The 19,657-nt window shown below is 39.3% G+C and overlaps 1 protein-coding gene across 4 annotated transcripts in view; it reads left to right on the top strand.

Annotated features, from left to right (window-relative positions):
• The window catches only part of CBFB (core-binding factor subunit beta), a 45,011-nt gene that overhangs the window by 7,563 nt on the left and 17,791 nt on the right, over positions 1-19,657 (top strand). For all 4 annotated transcript variants that reach the window (XM_081336202.1, XM_081336200.1, XM_081336203.1 and 1 more), the window contains exon 3: positions 2,581-2,697. In XM_081336202.1, the coding sequence (XP_081192328.1) occupies positions 2,581-2,697 (117 nt within the window). The remainder of the gene's footprint in view (positions 1-2,580; positions 2,698-19,657) is intronic.

The following is a 19,657-nucleotide window of genomic DNA, read 5'->3' on the forward strand; positions in this document are numbered from 1 at the left end:
TTGTCAAGAAAGTTTTATGATACACTGTTTGAATTCTTTTAATTGAACTGAGTTTGAATGCGGGTAGTTTTTCAAACCATAATAGCACAAAAAGACAAGTTCCCAACAACTAGTTTACTATTTTTGTTACAAATAAAAATGACTGATTTGTTCCTGTGTAAATGCTATCTTTCCCAGCAGTCACAATCTCAAATTTTAAGTCTCTTAAAGTTGTTACAGAGTTCTGAGACAACTGTTTTGATAAGATAATCTGGAAGAATGCCATCTCTGTGAATGGTTGTTGAATATTTTAATTTATTTTATGGACAAATCTCAAGACCACATGTGGTTACTTATATTCATTTAGCAGCTCATTCATGTGTTTTTAATGCAAAATTGGTAATACAGATAGTTTGTTTACTATAAACCTTGTGTCTAAAAAATTAACATCAACGAATATGCTGATAACCTTTGTAGGTTGCAAGAAAGTAACATTTGAGTCTCACTTCACCACCTACACTGCAGACAAATTTAAATATATTATTTCTGAGGCATTATTTCACTTGTGGCCTTCCTCCATTTTTAACAGAGATCATAAGGAGATTTATCTTTATTCCACATGTCTTACAAATGTAGTCTTCTTAACACAGTGGGGTTCTCTGAACTGTATTTTGATTCTGTCATTATGTACCTATAACAAAAGGATGTGGTATAAATTCAGCCCTAAGTAGGAAATTCCAGTTCCAGGGGGGAAAAAAGAACTTCCCATTTCAGACTTTTATCAGCCTAAACCATGAGGCTTGTACTGTCTGTGACCCTTTTCCTTCTCACCCACCCAAAACCTTTGTGTACCATATTACATAATGCCAAAAGTTCAGGTTTGAAACTTTAAACTAGCTTTGGACATTATCATTTAATTACCATACAGTTTAAAGCGTGGAAGAATTACATGTAGTTTATGAGCTCTAGGAAATATGTGTCTCTTTTTTTCCCCAATTCCTGGAGCTCCTGTCATTTCCTACTGTAATTTGGCAAGAGATGTATGAAAACGAAAATGTATTCCTTAACATAGAATTACCATCATCTTTTTAAAGTCCCTTGCAAAACTTTCTACATTCATGAAAATGTCCATTTATTTCATGCCCACTGTTTGTGGTTTATTTATAACATTTATTTATTTATTTATTTCATACCCACTGTTTGTCCTGAATCTCTCCCATAAGTCTCCCCATCCCAGTTACTTGTTAGCCCCTGGCCATCAAAGTGGTGCCTTTTCCTCATGCAAGAACTTTAGTTAAATCCCTCCACCATTGCTATATTCATCTGAGCATAGACGTACTTCTGCAGTGCAAGGCTTGACTATATTGTCCATGGCTACAGTTAACACACAGTATTTCTGACCCTTGCTCCTACATTTCCAGAAATGCAAAAATGAAAAATATAATTCAGATTGGAAACAAATCTTTTTTTAAAAAAAAACCCCGCAAAGGGGAGGAGATCTGACTTAATGATAAATTCAAATGATGTAAAGGTCTCTCTAGCTTTCTGTTTTCTGCATGTGCAATATATTTTGTACATTTTGGAAAAAAAATATGAATGGGATTTCTTCTTTGTCCTCATCTCATCTGTGATATTAATACCTAAAATACCCCTTAAGGATTGTATCTCAAGGGAGGTGACTGATTTGTTGCCTTATTTCCTGGAATCATGTTGATTTAATACAGATACACAATCACCTGACTTTGCTGTTAGAAGAGTTATTCTGGCAATGGGTTTGCTCCCTTACAAAGTCTTGTTTTATTCCTGAATTGATTCCCAAAGCATCATTATGTACATTTTGAAACTCTTTGTATTTGCTTGGTTCCCTTTGGCACACAGTTTGCTTTGCTCCGAGCTTTCGGTTTTTTGAAGAGATGCATACAGTTGAATTTACAAATTCTTGACTTCAGTAGAAAGGGGTTAATTAATATTTCTGCAGCATGTCTGAAGTAAGGTTTGAATGAAAATGTTACTTTCAATATCTGCAGTCATTTTCCTCCCTTGCAGTTCCTCTAGTCAGCTTGTGCAATAGATACACCGGTCTTGTGTTCCTCTATTTGTGCGAGTGATGGAAAGAATTTGAAATTGACAAAGTTTCAGTAAAGAACGCTTAGCCTTGCTGTACTACACTAAGCTCCCCACACGATTCTGAGTAGTAAAGCAAAGGTAAATAAATGTAACTAAAACTGAAAGCGCTTTTTTATAAAATTACCAGGAGCGGGGAAAATGTACCTTACAAAACATTTGAGGGCTAAAAACTCATGCAGGAGTTTCAGACGGTACTTGGAATTGTAACGTCTCCAAGAACAATTTATAATAAAAAGTATTGATTCCATATAAGTATCTTATTTTTCCAGCAACCTGTAGCAAATATTGTCAAAATGAAATCAGATGTCTGTAACTCAGTCCTTAAGAAAAACGATGAGTCCATGTTTGGGACTTTTGAGTATCCTCTGTGCAGTTCAGCTTTAAGACATAAACCGATGTAAAAATAAATGACTGCTTGCATAATTTATGTAATGTCTTGCTCCCTGATCCTGTTTGTATTGATTTTTCTAAAAGGCTTTTGTGGCCACAGGAACCAATCTGTCTCTCCAGTTTTTTCCGGCCAGCTGGCAGGGGGAGCAGCGGCAAACACCAACCCGAGAATATGTTGACTTTGAAAGAGAGGGAGGCAAGGTAAGGACAAAAGGATAGATGGCAGCCATCTAGATCTGTCTTCTAGAGGTTTTAAAACAAACTTTAAGCATTACATGGAATGAATGTGCTACTGTCATACACATATCCATTTTTATGGAGATTACCGTAGTTGCCTGAAACTCTGCTATTTCCAGCACATTGTCCGTGCTGTCTGCAAAATATTCTGAAGCCCCAAATTGCCGTTTCAGTAACAATACTGTAGATAAATTTCTGCCTGTTTATAAAGAATATTTTTCTGCCTATTAGAAGTGTGGTGGCCTTTAGATATTTGTTTTCATTATTGAAACTTGTTTAAAACTTGTATGCACAATATTATCCTTAAGAGCTGCTATGTTTTCCTCTATAACCCTGTGTAATACGCCTTTTGCTAAATGGTGAAATACACATGGTATACAAAGATTTTGGTTGGATGTCAACAGATAGCAATGATGTGTTAGGGTATGGAGAAATTAAAAAGCATTGGGTGTTGGAAAAGAAAGAAGAGAAAATTGTGTTGCATTTCCATGAAATAATATCTCTTTTAAAGAAAAGGGAAAATGTTGCTTCATGAAATGTAATCTTTTATCTACATTCTGACAGCATTCAGAACAGTCAGATTCCAATTCAGCATTCAGATGATTTCAGTTGATAGTCAACTTAACATATGGCAGTTCATCTACATAGATACAGGAAATCCTTGTAGAAAAGGGTACATATTAGAAAACACAGATAATATTTGTTTTTCTTTCAAAAGTAGTCAGTTAAAATAATCTCACCCTGAATTAATTCCATGTGTATTTTTAGAATCCCCAAATTGCTTTGGTCTACTTTTGCCTAACATTACTATATTTTGCCTATTGAAATTCACAAAATCTGCACCGGATGTATTTGAAATCTACTTTCACCCTAGTATAAGAACAAAATAAATTATGCTCTTCATTATTGAGTAATGTAAAATGTAAAAGATAAATTTGCTTATAATTCTCCAGACCATGGGCGCTTCTTTAATAGCTGTATATTGTTCTATTTCACCAATCCTTTTTTATAAAAAAAATCAGAAGAAAAATCTTGTAGTAACCTGATTTTTTTTCTATACATAGACCTCTAAAAGGAATTATATAGCAACACAAATAGCTATTTTCTTATACACAGTGTTCCATCATTTAACATTTCATCCTGTTCCTTGTATTCTGAAAATGCTCCGTTCTTACAAATGCACTTAAATTATTGGAACAGGTCAGAATGTTTTGCACACCCAGTTTAAAAATGTGTCCCTTTTTCTTCAAGCTTCTCATTTTAACTTCACCTCTAAACAAGTATAATTATTGGTCAGAAAAAAATCTTAAGTAGGGGAGGGGCATCCAGCGACATATTTCTCACAATGTTTAATTTGTTGCAAACACACATAATTAAGTTTGCTGGTTTTTCTATGCAATCCTTTGCAGCGTACCCAAATCCCATGGAGCCTTGTGTTGCTATTGTCATGCCGTTGCTATTTTCATGCCGTTTTCCATAATTTGGGTCTGTCACGGTCAGGGAACCAAAATACTATAGTGGCAAGCAGAAATTGACAATCACTTCTACTTTCACTTTTCCCTGGTATATTCAATTTGGGTTGAATTTTTACATGGAAAACCTCCCCTTAATTTTTTTTAGCCCCAAATTCTGCTTTGGTTGCTGGCAAAGCACAACTAACAGGCTTTGGTTTGGTGGCGGATTGCATTTTTAGGATTCTGGAGCCAAACTGCATATTATGGGTTGTATTTCTGAGAAATCCTTGTCTACCTGTGTAACTACCAATTTTTGTGATTGTAATTAATATTTTAAGAACATTTTGTTGAATAAAAGTTTTCTTTAAAAAAACTAGTCTTCTTAAGAGTACCACTTTTGAAATAAACTTTTAAATTGGCCATGTTAAAGTTTGGAGATACATTACTTATAAACCTGAACTTACTTTGCAGTTGTTCATTTAATTTGTTGTGGGATTTGTTTTTTTAACTTTGTTTTAATCTCAGTAGAAGAGAATAAACTACAAAGAAGCTCTGATTACTATTACTTTTCTTCCATGGTTTAACAAATGAAATATTAAGCTATAATATTAGTAATGAAATATTAAGCTATATTATTCTTAATAAATATATTGGGACAATCGTAGTGCCACGTCTGTTATTCAGATTTTGATGTTATTTATACAATATCATTTGCTTTGTGAAAGAAGAAAGCAGCTAAAAACATGCATTGCAGTATAATTGCCCTTTTGATATTTATCTCTGGTTTATGTGATTTCCAACTGACGTTAAGATGTTACTTATTTGAATTAATAGTCGATATCAGCAGGTTTTATAAAAACTATAGTAATTATGCATGGCACTCGTAAACTCATAGAACATTAAGTATGTCTTCTGACAATGGAATTCTCAAAAGTTACCTTTACCTTCTATTACATGTGAAAGTGTTCCTTAAGGTGTGTATGTATGCATGAGAGTGAGAAATAATTCAGTGAATACAATTTTCCTATTTTTGTGCACTGTGCCCTTAGTACGGATCAAGCAACAAGCAATTATTCTAGCATAAAGAACAATAAAGACTTAACTGTTCGCTAAAGTTATATTGTTCATTTAGCTATGTGCAGTAGGCTTTCTAAACGTGACACTTAGCTTAATGAATGGAATTGTTCATTTTAACAAAAGTGGTACATTAAAGCACTTGGTGCTAGAATAGTTAATTTTGTCCCATACGTAGAATTTATGTATATAAATTTAAAATGTTCACCTATCAGCGTCAGAAAAGAATTCCTTCTTAATTAAAAAATTAGCTTGCAATTGTAGATGCACAATGGATATATTCTAAGCATTTTATCATAAAACAATGTAGGAAACACCTCAGTTGTGTCTCTGTCCTGAAACTTTCAATCCAGCAGTTCCTCATCCACTTTTGGTGAAAACATTTGCGGCGGCTGAACTATTATTGCATTAGGTATGTTAAGTGGTGAAACTTCTAAATATTTAGATGGTGCGAACTGGAGTAGATTCATTACAATTTTTCTGTTGATAAGTACACTATATGAAAATTGCTGCTGGGGCTGCTACAAGATACCCAAAATAAATACATGAACATGAGATAAATAATTATTTTTCTTCTGACTCATCATGGCCTGAAGCTTTACTTTGTACGATATGATCCTGCCATAGTTTCACTAAGTGTTCAGGTACCAAAGATAACATCAAGACTAACTGATCAGCTTCCTGTGGCAGGTTGTCTGTACTAAAAGGGAAACAGCTGGTGAGAAAAAGGCGACTAGGACAGCAACGGCCTTAAAACATCAGTACTTCCTTTTGCTTTTTACGGTTGATCCGGTAAAATTGGCATCTTGTACATGGCTGCTTGTTACCCTTGGGGAAAATAACAGCTCTCAGAGTAAGAGCTATCCTATTGGATAAAAGCCTGTAAGACGGACATGTTATAAATATTCATTTCCTGGGGACTATGCTGTTTATATCAGGGTTCTCCAGCCTTGGCAACTTTACGATTTGTGGACTTCAACTCCCAGAATTCCTCAGCCAGCCCTGGGAGTTGAAGTCCACAAGTCATAAAATTGCCAAGATTGGAGAACCCTGGTTTATATGATCTTTGGTAATGCCAGTACTCCTCAGCTAATGATTTGTTACTTAGCAACTGTTCAGAGTTACAACCGACCTGAAAAAGGGGACTTACAACCCAGATTCAAAATTGTGATGGTGGGGCCCCCTCTGCAGGCATGTGATCAATTTACAGTCATTTGTAGCATCCCGTGTTCACGTGACTGCATTTTTTATGATGGTTTTGCTCAAAACTGGCACTTCTGATTTTCAGCAAAACTGCTCCCATAACAAACTACTGACTTAATTACCCTGGTGTTTGTTTAATATCCACTGCCAAAAAAGATTGTAGAATCGGTTTTACAACTATTACAACATACACGGTAGCAAACAGTTTCCATTATTGTCACTTTGTCATTCCATTACGGCAAGATCATATTATACAAAGTAAAGCTTCAGGCCACGATGAGTCAGGGAAAAAATAATTATGTATCTCATGTTCATGTATTTATTTTAGGTAGCTTGTTGAGGACATACAGCACCATGGCAATAGGTGCGGCATCGGTGACAGCAGTGGCTGCAAGTGAGAAGGTAGTCCCCAACATATGATCATAATTAAACCCCAAATTTTCTGTTGCTAAGCAAGACAGTTAAGTGAGTTTGGCCCCATTTTACGACCTTGCCACAGTTGCTAAGTAAGTCACAGCAGTTAAGTTAGTAATGCAGTTGTGAAATGAATCTGGCTTCCCCACGGACTTTGCTTGTCAGAAGGTAGCAGATGGTGATCACATGAACCCGGGACGCTGCAGCTGTCATGAGTCATTTGACACATGGCCAGATTCCGATCACGTAGCCATGATCGTGAGGATGCTGCAGCGGTTGTAAGTGTGAAAAATGATCTTTTTTCGCTGCTGTTGCAACTTTGAACAATCACTAAACGAATGGTTTTAAGTCGAGAACTGCCAAATTTGGAACGCAGGAATGGCCGTAAGCCCTGGTAAACCTCTTTGGAAAGTAGAGACTATTGTGTGTGGAATGAGGCTTCTGTGGCTTAGCCACGGGAGGAGGAGTGCATTGGACCAGGTTAGCACACTTGAAACGCCAGCAAAGGACACGTGGATCACCTGTCTTTTTTGAGAGTGGAGAGTGGGAGCAAGGCTGGGTTGGGCAGTGAGTCATATCCTGGGATGAGTCCTACAAGTAAGATCAATCCTGACCCTCCTTGATAACTCAGCCACTTTTCACTACCAGTGACCACGAGATTCAGGACGATTTCTAAGAGTCGTTCAGGCACTGTGTCACGTTTTCCTTTCATCACTTCCAGCCAGGATGGAGGTTGTAGAGAGAGTGAGCCGAAAATTCCTGTTTTGCCAGGGCTCGTATGGGCTCAGTGGTCTTCCCCAAGGGTAGCCTAAAACACTTCCGATATTTTAAGAGATCTGAGTTTTATCTAGCTCCTGTTCTGTTTAGTCCGTATGTGGGAAATCCAGATAAATAAACAAAAGAGTTTGGCAAGTTTATACCTACATATGTTTGCATCCAAATGTGCACGCTGGGGCAAAGTATTTTGTGATTAGGCTTCTGTATGCTTCAGATTGGACTAAGTGGTTCAGACTGTGTAGGGGCACAGATGTAGGATCGATATGTGACTCATTAAAGCAACTGCACCATTTCCAGGAGGGGGGTGGCTGCTGTGAAAGCCTCCCAGCAGCAACTCTGCAAATCTGGAAACATATGTGGCTGCTGCAATGAATCAGAGACAGGTGCTGCTTTTATTCTCTGCACATTCCGAAGCCCTTTTTTCCCCATTGCACTGGAACATCACACCGCACTGTTGAGATTTAATAGGATTGTTGGAAGCCTCTTGTGCGCTCAGAGTGAAATTGAGTAACATCATCCAAAAGAAGTAGGCAGTTGTAGTCTAACAGCTGTACTTGGGTCTTTCCTAATTTCATCCCAGCGGGATATTATGGATATTAATTCAGCAAGAGCAGTCTTGTTTCTTCTGTTTGTTACGCAGGAGGAAGGAGCGATGGGAGAAAAATGTCAGCGGCTTCATCATCTGTTGCCATTAAAGGTAAAGGTAAAGGTTCCCCCGCACGTGCGTGCTAGTCGTTTCCGACTCTAGGGGCCGGTGCTCATCTCCATTTCAAAGCCGAAGAGCCAGCGCTTGTCCGAGGACGTCTCCGTGGTCATGTGGCCGGCATAACGAGACACCAAAGGCTCACGGAACGCTGTTACCTTCCCACCGGAGTGGTTCCTATTTTTCTACTTGCCTTTTTACGTGCTTTCGAACTGCTAGGTTGGCAGAAGCTGGGACGAGTTACAGGCGCTCACTCTGCTATGCGGCACTCGGGATTCGACCTAGCCCACTGAGCCACTGCGTCCCTTATCTGTTGCCATTACAGGTCGCTATTCTTCTCCTGGTAGGAAAAAAGCTCCCCTGCTCTTGTTGCAACAACTTTTTCCTTAATTGTTTTTAAGCCTTGCTGACTTCGTAAACCCTCGTTCTCAAAATGACAAGGGAGGACCCCATCTGCTGCCTCTTCAGACGGTAGAATAGAAGTTGGTCTTTCACTTCTTGTAAACTGCTGTCACTTGATTGACACTGTTCCAAAGCTGAGCAGTATATTGGTTATTCCTGTGAGGTTTGTTGTCCAGATGTGTGGCAGAATGCCAGCTGGCAATCATGGTGGTCTTACCATGAATAAGTGCTTAAGGGAAAACACTGCAATTCATTTGTAGACTTTTATTCATTCATTCCCCCCCTCCTCATTTCATTGGGTCATAGAGTATCATTTATTTACAGATAAAGGAAGTAATTTTAATAGGGTTTAATTACATTGCTGTGTTAAACCATTCATAGAAACTGATGTTTCTTTGCTGGTTGCCACATTATAATAATTTGCTGTGAAGACCAGCATAATGCTACGTCTTCTGTTTTCAGCCGCCTTCCATCAGTCTTACACACGCATTCAAAAATAAGTTGTACATTGTAATAATTATGATTACAGGACACGAACCTTTGAATTAAATTTTGCTTTCCCTATGAAGATAAAAAGAAAAGACCTCGCCGTGGTGGTCCAGCTTCTTTTGATGCTTTTCTGTGTATGTATTTTGAAATAAAACATTGAAATAAAATGCCAGCTTCACGTCAGTGGACATGATTCTTCAATTTGATGCATTTATATTCTTTATAAAGGTCTGAGTTTGCCGTCACCACTGCTGGGACTTCCAGCCCACCTATAATGACCCAACTTTATTGCATTATACCAATATTTATCGTATATACGGTATATTATTTCCCATCAAATTGGAAGCAAATCCATTTGTGGACATTATATTTGTATCCGCCTAATTTTTGTGAAGTTACCCAAATTCCTAATCTTAAATCTTGAGCCTAATTCAACATGTCTGATGAATAGAAATGAATGAAAATTGAACCTAACTTCGTCTTAATTTCTTTTTATTGTTCCTGCTAAACTACTTTGAACATAGACTTCCTACTTTGAGCTTGCTTTGGCACAAGAGGAACCATACTGTGTTTAATTTTTTGTTAATGATCCATAATTAGTGATGGCCAAATTTCCCTCATCTCATTCTAGACTGTGATTCACCTTACAGTAGTGACCCTTCTACTGATGCACTCATGATGTTACCTAGTACAGTAATGAAATGTCTACAAGAGAACAACCAAGCTCAGAGAGTACCAAGGGCCCCATTGATTCCTCTATGCTAATGTGTCCATATGTACTTAACTGTCTTTATATTTCACTTCAAAAGTCATATCTTTAGGCCACCTCTAAAAGACATCAAGGAGCAGAAAATTAGATGGTGCAAAAATATGTAATCTTACCTAATACGAGGCAGAATACATTGAATTACAAGTATGAATTAGTATGAAACAGACCATTTTAATACATTTGTACAGTCTATTGAGTTTGAACCTGTTCTACTGGATTGTTTCTAACCTGTTAGGAGCCATTTATTTATTTATTTGTTTGTTTGTTTGTTTGTTTGTTTGTTTGTTTGTTTGTTTGTTTGTTTGGTTTATATACCGCCCTATTCCCGAAGGACTCAGGGCGGTTTACAGGGCAGAATTTAAAAACAATACAATATAAAATTAAAATAAAATTAAATTAAGTATAGCCCCAAAAAGTCAAAATCACAAATTAAAATCATTAAAACCCCTCAGTCCAGGCCAGATAGCTCAAAGAGCCAGGTTTTTAGGTCCCGGCGAAACGAACGAAGGTCAGGGGCAGTCCGAAGTTCCGTTGGCAGTTGATTCCATAGGGCAGGCGCGCCCACAGAGAACGCCGTCCCCCTGGGGATCACCCGCCGGCAATCCTAAGCCATCCGGAGTTGCTTAGATGAGACGGGCGACCATACAAATCAGAGCGAATAAATAAATAAGCATTTGAAAAAGAGACAAAAGGAAGCAAATTACAGCTTAAAAACAATGAGGAAGAGAAAAATTACAGGGGAAAGGGAAATAGGAATGATAATATTTGTGCTCTTGCAAAACGGCAGTAGTGACAGGGCTTGGTGGCAATAAGGTTGAAGAGAAGTTGTTGCCTTTGGCATTACAAAACCCCCAAAAAGCAAGATCTCCCACTACATTTGGGAGAACATTTTACACAGAAACAAGAACCACACCTTTCCTTGGGTTCATTACAGGTAGTCCTCGACTTACAACAGTTCATGTAGTGACCGTTCAAAGTTGCAGTGGCACTGACTAAAGTGACTTATGGCCATGGTCACATGATCAAAAATTCAGATGCTTGGCAACTGGTTCATACTTATGACGGTTGCAGCATCCTTTTTAGGACCTTCTGATGAGCAAAGTCAATGGGGAAGCGAGATTCACTTAACAACCGTGTTACTTAACAACTGCAGTGATTCACTTAACAACTGTGGCAAGAAAGTCATAAAATGGCAAAACTCACTTAACAAGCGTCTCACTTAACAAAAATGATGGGCTCAGTTGTGGTCGTACGTTGAGGACTTACGTGTATTACAAACGGAGGCATAAGAGACTTGAATTTCTGTAGTTTGCTGGGCAGCTCTCGTTCCTCTTTACACAGCTTAACCGTAAAAGCGACATTAAGAACCGCTTAGGTAGATTCATAGAGGAAGGCACTAGTACTGGTGGGTGCTACTAATCATCATGGTCACACGATACATATACCAGGAGAAGTATACCTCTGAAAAGCCAAGTATTAAGGAAAATGTTAGGTATATGTTGTACCTAGGTTATAGCTTTGGATTTCCACCTTGGAAGCAACCAAGTTATGGACAAGGTAGGTATTTGGCTTTGCACAACTAGCAATATAGTTCTTAACGTTTTCATGCTGAGTGAAGGGACTACTAGAGCAGAGGTCCCCAACCTTTTGGGCACCAGGGACCGGTTCCGTGGAGAGAGGTTTTTCCGCGGACCGGAGGGTGCGTGGTTTCGTGTGCTGCCTGCATCCTGCAGATGGGGCTTTTGCTTGTTTGTGCCGACCGGTTGCTGGCGTGCCGTGGCCCGGTATTGGTCCACGGACTGAGGGTTGGGGACCCCTGTCCTAGAGCATAATTAAAGCTCAGTTTCATTCATGGTTTCACTGATGGAAACTGGAGTACAAGGCCTGCCATATTGAACTGCTCAGGCAGATGCTATGGGAGACAGGTAGTCAAGCTAGACAGGTTTGTTTCCTATCATGGATACACACACACACACAAATTCTTCGAACACTTGGCCCGTTTTAAGTTTAAACGTGTTAAACTGAAGGCCAACCTATTCCGAAAAGTGTGTTTAAGAGCTACTTTGCTGCTTGTAAGTCACCGGACAGGACCACGGTAATTAGCCCCCTATTCTTTTGAGGTATTTTATCACCTCAGTTGCAGTGTTTATATTTTAAAGGCTAGACAGCTTGAGAAAGGAGTGTTTGTAATTAGAGACCTGGTAGGTTTTCGAAGGGTATGTCTGTCCCTTTTAAAACAGTGGTGGCAGGTTGCCCTTCTGCGTAATTGATGTTGGGTTTTGCTTTGGAATGTTTGTGATGTAAACAGTAGAGAACACCGTTTGGCCAGTCACAGATCAAAGTGATCCAGTATGCTGTTGCTTGGCAAAGATTTCCAGGTGTGACTTCTAGGTAGACGTGGAATATATATTACCCTTAACACTGCTGCTGTTGTAATTATAAGGATAAACTGTTATTTATTTTTTCTAAAGTTGCTGTTTATTATCACAAAGAATACTTGTCAGCCATTTGAAAGATTTCTCCTAAGCACGTCGGTCAGATTGCAGCAAAGTTTTCAGAGAAGCTGATAAAATACAAGCCGTTCTTTGTTGCCACTGCAGCACTATTTTGTTCTACTTAATGGTGCTTAGTAAAACTACAACATGAGAATGCCATTTCATTTGTCTAGTTTAGTAAGATGATTCAGAGTCAGTTGAGATAAACATTCAGGCTTCGTTGCCGTATCTAATAAGCAGACAGACTGTTAACTGTAGTTCTGTGAATAGGAGAAGTGTATAGGATGATATTTGAGCAGTGACTCACCTGAGTCTATTCTGTAAGAATGCATGATAGATATAGTTGCTGGGAATATGACTGAAAACAAATTCCAATGCAGTGGGATGTTCTTACTATTTTACGGTTTCCATGTGGTGGCTGTGACAGTGCTGACTCACTAACTGATGGCTGGCAGTTGGTCAGTTACATGCATTCAGTTGAGTTAGGAATGATTCAGTTGTCTTTTTAAAAAGGAGAAAAAAAAAGATTTTTGACAACTTTAGAATACATATAGTCTGAACTGGCTTTCTATAGAAGCTTACATTAGTAATAGTAGCTTAGTAATACTTAGTCCCTTAGTAATAAGGGAGGCGGTGGCTCAGTGGGTTAGGACGCTGAGCTTGTCAATCAGAAGGTCGGCAGTTTGGCGGGTCGAATCCCGAGTGCCGCGTAGCAGAGTGAGCGCCTGTTACTCATCCCAGCTTCTGCCAACCTAGCAGTTCGAAAGCACGTAAAAATGCAAGTAGAAAAATAGGGACAACTACGGTGGGAAGGTAACAGCGTTCTGTGCGCCTTTGGCGTCTAGTCATGCCGGCCACATGACCACGGAGACGTCCTCGGACAAGCGCTGGCTCTTCGGCTTTGAAACGGAGATGAGCACCGGCCCCTAGAGTCGGAAACGACTAGCACATGTGTGCAGGGGAACCTTTACCTTTACCTTTAATACTGGGCCCGAGTGCTAAATTACATATCAGGATGTAAATGTTCTTGTGCATTTGTGTGTAAGCTTCATACCATAAAATGCAGTTGATAGAGTGTCATAGGATATGTGTTTCATGGATTTGAGAGTCCATTGGTGGTGGGCAGCTCAAAGATAGAAAGTTGCCATCTGAGAAACATTAGGATGCTTTTGTGACACTAAAACATGCTCGTTTCCTCAGAAATCAGGAGCATCAATAAAGATACAGTTCATATTCTTGGATATTGTGAAAATCATTATTGGAGTTAAAACTTCTGTAATTCATAACATTTCCTTTATACATTTTAATATCTTACCACCGAAAATAGGCTCCAGCAGATAGTTAGCGAAATTGATGTGTTATCCAAGGTGCTACAATTTCAAATTGCTGACTTGGCTTGCAGTAGACTTTCACTTCTGTTCAAAGCAGCTGCTTGTTAACGCATAAGCTTCTAACCATCACTATTGACTGCTCACTGTCGGGCATTGAGTCATGATGTTTCTTTCAAGATACTTTTGTAAAGAGTCCCAGTGAAAAGTTGTGTATTAAACTCGTACGTCTAAAATTAGTGTCTGTACTACTTATATGGGACGCGGTGGCTCAGTGGATTAGGATGCTGAACTTTGTCGATCAGAAGGTCGGCAGTTCGGCGGGTCGAATCCTGAGTGCCGCGTAACAGAGTGAGCGCCTGTTACTCGTCCCAGCTTCTGCCAACCTAGCACTTCGAAAGCACGTAAAAAATGCAAGTAGAAGAATAGGGACCACTACGGTGGGAAGGTAACAGCGTTCCATGCGCCTTTGGCATCTGGTCATGCTGGCCACATGACCACGGAGACGTCCTCGGACAAGCGCTGGCTCTTCGGCTTTGAAACGGAGATGAGCACCGGCCCGTAGAGTCGGAAACGACTAGCACGCATGTGCGGGGGAACCTTTACTTTACTTTACTGCTTATATGTAAATTTGCATTAATGATGGAAAACAAGTTGATAAATAATGAGGGTTTTTTATGTCACCTCAAAGCTAAAATAGCTTTCCCTCTTAACAATTTGAATACTAGAAAAAAAGATCAGCTATTGTATATTTGAATGCCAGGCTTCCAGGAAAGAATAATTTGCTGTAGCCCATTCTAGCTCCCTTTTACCTGGGAAAAGGCAGAGAGAGAAGATTTTGTAGGCCCTTGTCCCAAATTTCTGCTCTAGCTCTCCAGTACACGTGCATTTAATATTACACAGATTCGTAGTAGTGTTAACTTAAAGTAAGGCAAGTGGAACCTTCCTTGTAAATCTTGACTAAAGGTGCAACAGGAGGCTCCAGCTGAAAATGGATTTCAGATTTTATGTACGTACTAAGCTCATTTTAAGCAGTTTTGCATTTGAACTTTCTTTGTATTTTACTAGAAAAAAATGTATATGTGTGTATCACAGGTATCGTTTTTAAAACAGATGCAGCTTGAAATATAAACGTTATTTCTGTATATAGCCTAGCGTTAATAATGTTCCCAAGATGAATTTTCATGAGATAAAATTTCGGCTGCTACTTTGCCTGACTGTGAAATAGCACGCATTGTTTATACATAGCCTTAATCGGAGTTCTTCGGAATTCTGAGCTATCAGACGTGAGCAATTTGTCCTTGGATCTTCCTCCCAGCTGGTGTAGATTTGTTTAGCATCTCCTCCACTAGGATCCAAGGCTTCAAGCAATTTAGGAGAGAAGAAAACAAACATCATTATTTGGGCGTAAAGTAACAACTCGGTCAATAGAGGCATCTTGGTTTCCTGGTGCCACTTGCAGGTGGCATGAGTGAAAAGCAGCATATTCCTTGATCAAGATTCCTGGCTAAAGTGTTCGAATCATTCAAAAGACTTTGGTCTCCACTTAGGTAATTTTACTTGGTCACTGGTTTATTTTAAAAGTTGGAACTGATTGTAAAGAGGATATGACAGCTATAAAACCCAAAGAGAGCTAGCAATGAAGAGGAAACCAATTTTATCTCTAAAAAGGAAATGTGGTCAAACGGCTTCAGCAATAGCAGCAGTTTCTTCCAAGCTGCAAACGTAGGCTTCTTTCTCTGACCGGGGGGGGGGGGGGGGGGGGAATATTCATTTACATACTTGGAAGAAAAATGTCAGAACACGGGGCTGTGGGACTTGCCTGTACATTGGGAAACAGTTTGGTTGGAAGGGAATTTTTTTTAAAAAGCCTATTCTAAAATAAATTCAGGATTACAGCAGGGAGCCAGATACCACCAGCATTATGGAACAGCTTCCATTTGAGTATTAAATATGCCCTTACTGTGGTGGCTTCTGGAAAATATTGGAAACATAATTTTAGAAGCATTTTAAGAGCTGAAGATTGTCTATTGCTACCTTGTTAACTGATCAGCAGGATATGGTGTAACCGTCACCGAATTGTGTAATAGAGATTATTAGTGTGTTGACGATAGTAAGGTGTTACTCTGCTTGTTTCATTATTCTGTAGGTGTTTTCGTGATTTACTCTTGATTGTTCGAAATTTTATATTTGTGTGGGATGCTTTACTGTTGAGAGTGCTGCACGTGCTAGGGATATTTCCATTGCTGTAATGCTTTGTAAGTTCAGTGAAATTGGTCACGTATGAATTTGGTAAATAAATAATGCATAATGCCCAACTGCTGGAGTACCAAGCATATTTGCGGGCTTTTTTTATCATTGTAATTCAGTTTTGCCGGCCTGGGTTATGTTGAAAAGTGAGATAAACTCTCATTTAATAGTTTAAATCCCACAAAAATGTGTAAAAAGTATTACAGGTAATGGTTATTTGTACCAAGTGTCTTGGCTTATAGACATGAATGTACATGAAATAGGGGGAAATTTCATCATGCAGTCACAAAAGTTGTGTGGGAGTCCACACTACAGGGAAGCCCTCATGTTAAAAATGAACAAAACTGAACCTGGAATTGCTGTCACTAAACTGCATTTATAACCATTTTTATGACAGTTGTAAAATGGTTACTGCAGTTGTTCAATGGAACACAAGGTTGTTAAGCCAATCCATTCTCCCGCATGGGTACCTTTTGCCAGAAACCAGCGAAAAGTGCCAGAAACTGGGCAAAAGCATTGCAAATTATGGTCACGTGATGGCAGGGCTCTGCAGTCCAACATAAATGCAAGCCAAGCACCTGAAATGTGATCATGTGACTGCAGGGTGTACAATAATTGTAACTTTAAGTGTAGTCAAAAGTATTTTTTTTGGGGGGGGTGTACTGTGGTAATTTCCAATGGTCATTAAGCAACCTGTTCTTAAGTGAAGACTACCTGTAAATGTACATATCCAAAACTAGAAAAAAAATAGCAAGAGAAATGCTTTTAAAAGTCCTGTAGCAGAAGATTCAAGCAGTAATAAAGTGATAAAACATGTTTTTAGAGCCTTACTGCACAAATATCCATTGAGCTGAATACAGAAAAGATGTGACAGATTCAGCCTATAAAATAGAATGGCAGAAACAGACTTCCCTGGCAGTGTGTGCATGAAATAGGAAAGAAATTGTTTTTGCTCAGAGCAGCACTTTTGACAGATTCGGTGTTTTGCTACAGAATATAAGTGAGGGTGGCAGAATGTTTGTTTGAATCAAATTTGCTTGTTGGGGGTTTTATGTTCTGTGACTTGGAACAAAACTACTTGAACCAACCAAGTTTAGTTCTGAGGCTGGAGCAGAATTGTCATCACACATATTTCTCACCCATTCTGCACGCCCCTGTTCTCCCCATATTCTTGCTTTCTAACGGACACGCTGATTGCACAATTTACATTTGGCAGTCTCCCTCTAAAAAAGAGCCCAATTCATGAGACATCATTGCACTGCTTACTCACGAATAACTTTCTTACTGTAAACAATTTAAAGCAGCGGCAAAGTCACCTGCCAAGTGAGCAGTGATCTTCACCACCACCACCCCAAGTCTCAAATGGTTCTAACTTTTTAAAACTTTTAACTGATCTTCCTTCACCTCCAATTCTCCTCAAATACTTTCTGACAATAAGATGTGGATGAAACCTGTGTCTGCTGTTTTATAGGCTAATGCTAATACTAATGATTTTTCATCTTGAAAGATTTTTGGAAAAAAAGAAAAAGGAAGACGAATGCCTTATTTTATTCCACATTGGGAACAAAACTCCAGACCACCGTTTGGTTCTAAGCCAGGGGTGTCAAACTCAATTTCATTGAGGGCCGCATCAGTGTTGAGGTTGCCCTCAAGGGGCCGGGTGGGTATGGCCAGGGTGGGCATGGCCTACTGGGTGGGCGTGGCCAGAGTGTGTATGGCCTACTGGGTGGGCGTGGCCAGCTCTACATCGTTGGCATCAAGGGTGCCTATGGGGGCCTGGGCAGGAGTGGGACAGATCTGAGGGTCTCTGGCAGAAGGAGGGTCTCTGGGCCAGGGCCAAGGCAGAGGGGGCCGTTACCTCACTTTTTCCCAGGATGGCTTCGCGGGCCGCATGAAACCACTTCATGGGCCGGATCCAGCCCCCGGGCCTTGTGTTTGACATGTCTGTTCTAAGCTCTGAACACTCATTTCAGTCAAAACATTATGAGGTTGGGTTGATTTTGAGACTCCTACTTTTAAAAAGACACTGTTGTCCCAGAAGCGTTATCATTTTGCGGCTTCACTGTTTGTTCCTTCCTCCACCCCATTCCCCTTAAAAAGCCTTGCTGATGCGGAGTGCAAAAGTTCTTTAGTCATAGTGTCATCTTCAGCTTTCTTTAATAAGCGCCCTCTGGAGAGAGGCATTTTTAAAATGGAAAACTGTACTGGAATCTCATTATTGAAGACAGAAGCTCCTACTAGTAGGTTCAGTTTCAAACAGACAAAAAAACACCAAAAAAAAAAAACCAAGCACAATTCATTCTGCAAACTGTTTGTTTGCAACTGTTGGGAAACAACTTAATGGGAAACAGGGACTTTTATTTCCGCCCACAACAAATAAGCTGTAATCAGTGCAATACCATACCCCTCTTAATTCAGATTCGTGCAATAATTCTTGTGCTGTTTCAAAGGCATTAATGGGTTAAAGGAGGACTTGGATTTGTTAACCTGATTTTGATGTGGGTCTCTGATAGAGCTCCTCTCAGCCCTGCATCCTGTTTAAGATAACCTGTCTTAAGATAACCTGTTTGCAATCTCCGGATTTTCATCATGTTTTTTTCCCCCATGATAAAATTCTAGTTATTGGTAGTGCAGTTGCTATCACAGGGATGGATCTGATGTGACACCCACAGGCTCTAGATAGATAGCTCTTGAATTTTTTTGCTGGGGGTGGTCTGAAAAACAAAATTCTGAAGAAAGAAAGAAACGTGAGCCGTCTAGGTTGTTTTTGGAAAAACAAGCATTTAAATGGAGTTAAGTAAAACTGAGCAGATATCTCGCTTCTATAGCTCTTTGCTCAGTTTCTCCCTAAATTTTGGCAATCATAAAATGAGTTGCAGGGGTGGGGGGATGAGAATTAATACTGGTTATTTTCATTCTGAATCAGCCAAATGAAATACAACTTGCAAAAAAGAATCTTCTTGTATCACCAAGCCCTGAGGAAGTATGCCTATATCCGATGAATTATTTTAAAAAAAAACTAAACTAAAGACCAAAAAATCTTTCATGATTCCAATAGATTTTACGGGTAATCTTGCTTGATAATTAGGATCAGAATGTATGCCTTTAAAGCAATGCATTTTGAAGCATGACATCACACGACTGTACTGCTTAGTGACATCAGTTCCAGTAATCCCTGGTTATTGTCTTTAAGCAAGGAACTCACATGATTGTGATTTCCTGCTGGCTTCCCCATTGACTTTGCTTGTGGGAAGCTGGCAAGAATCACAATCACTTGACTACAGGACACTGCTACAGCCAAACCTGTTGTAACTCTCACTCACTCAGCACTTATTGAAGTGATTATTAAACAAGGGGCACTTATATTGAGTGACTCAGAATTTTCTTCTCAAATGAAACCTGGGGTAATTTAATTCAGTTCCAGAAAGGTCTCATGGTGAAGAGCTCTTAACAACTTTTTTTTTTACAAAACTGTTTCCAGGAACAATATTTATTGTGCCAGCACTTTTAAAAGGATACACTTTTTTCAATACAATTGTTATGATCTAAACACTTTATAAAAGCTG

This window comes from Vipera berus, assembly GCF_964194415.1.
Source record: "Vipera berus genome assembly, chromosome: 10".
NCBI classification, from domain to species: domain Eukaryota; kingdom Metazoa; phylum Chordata; class Lepidosauria; order Squamata; family Viperidae; genus Vipera; species Vipera berus.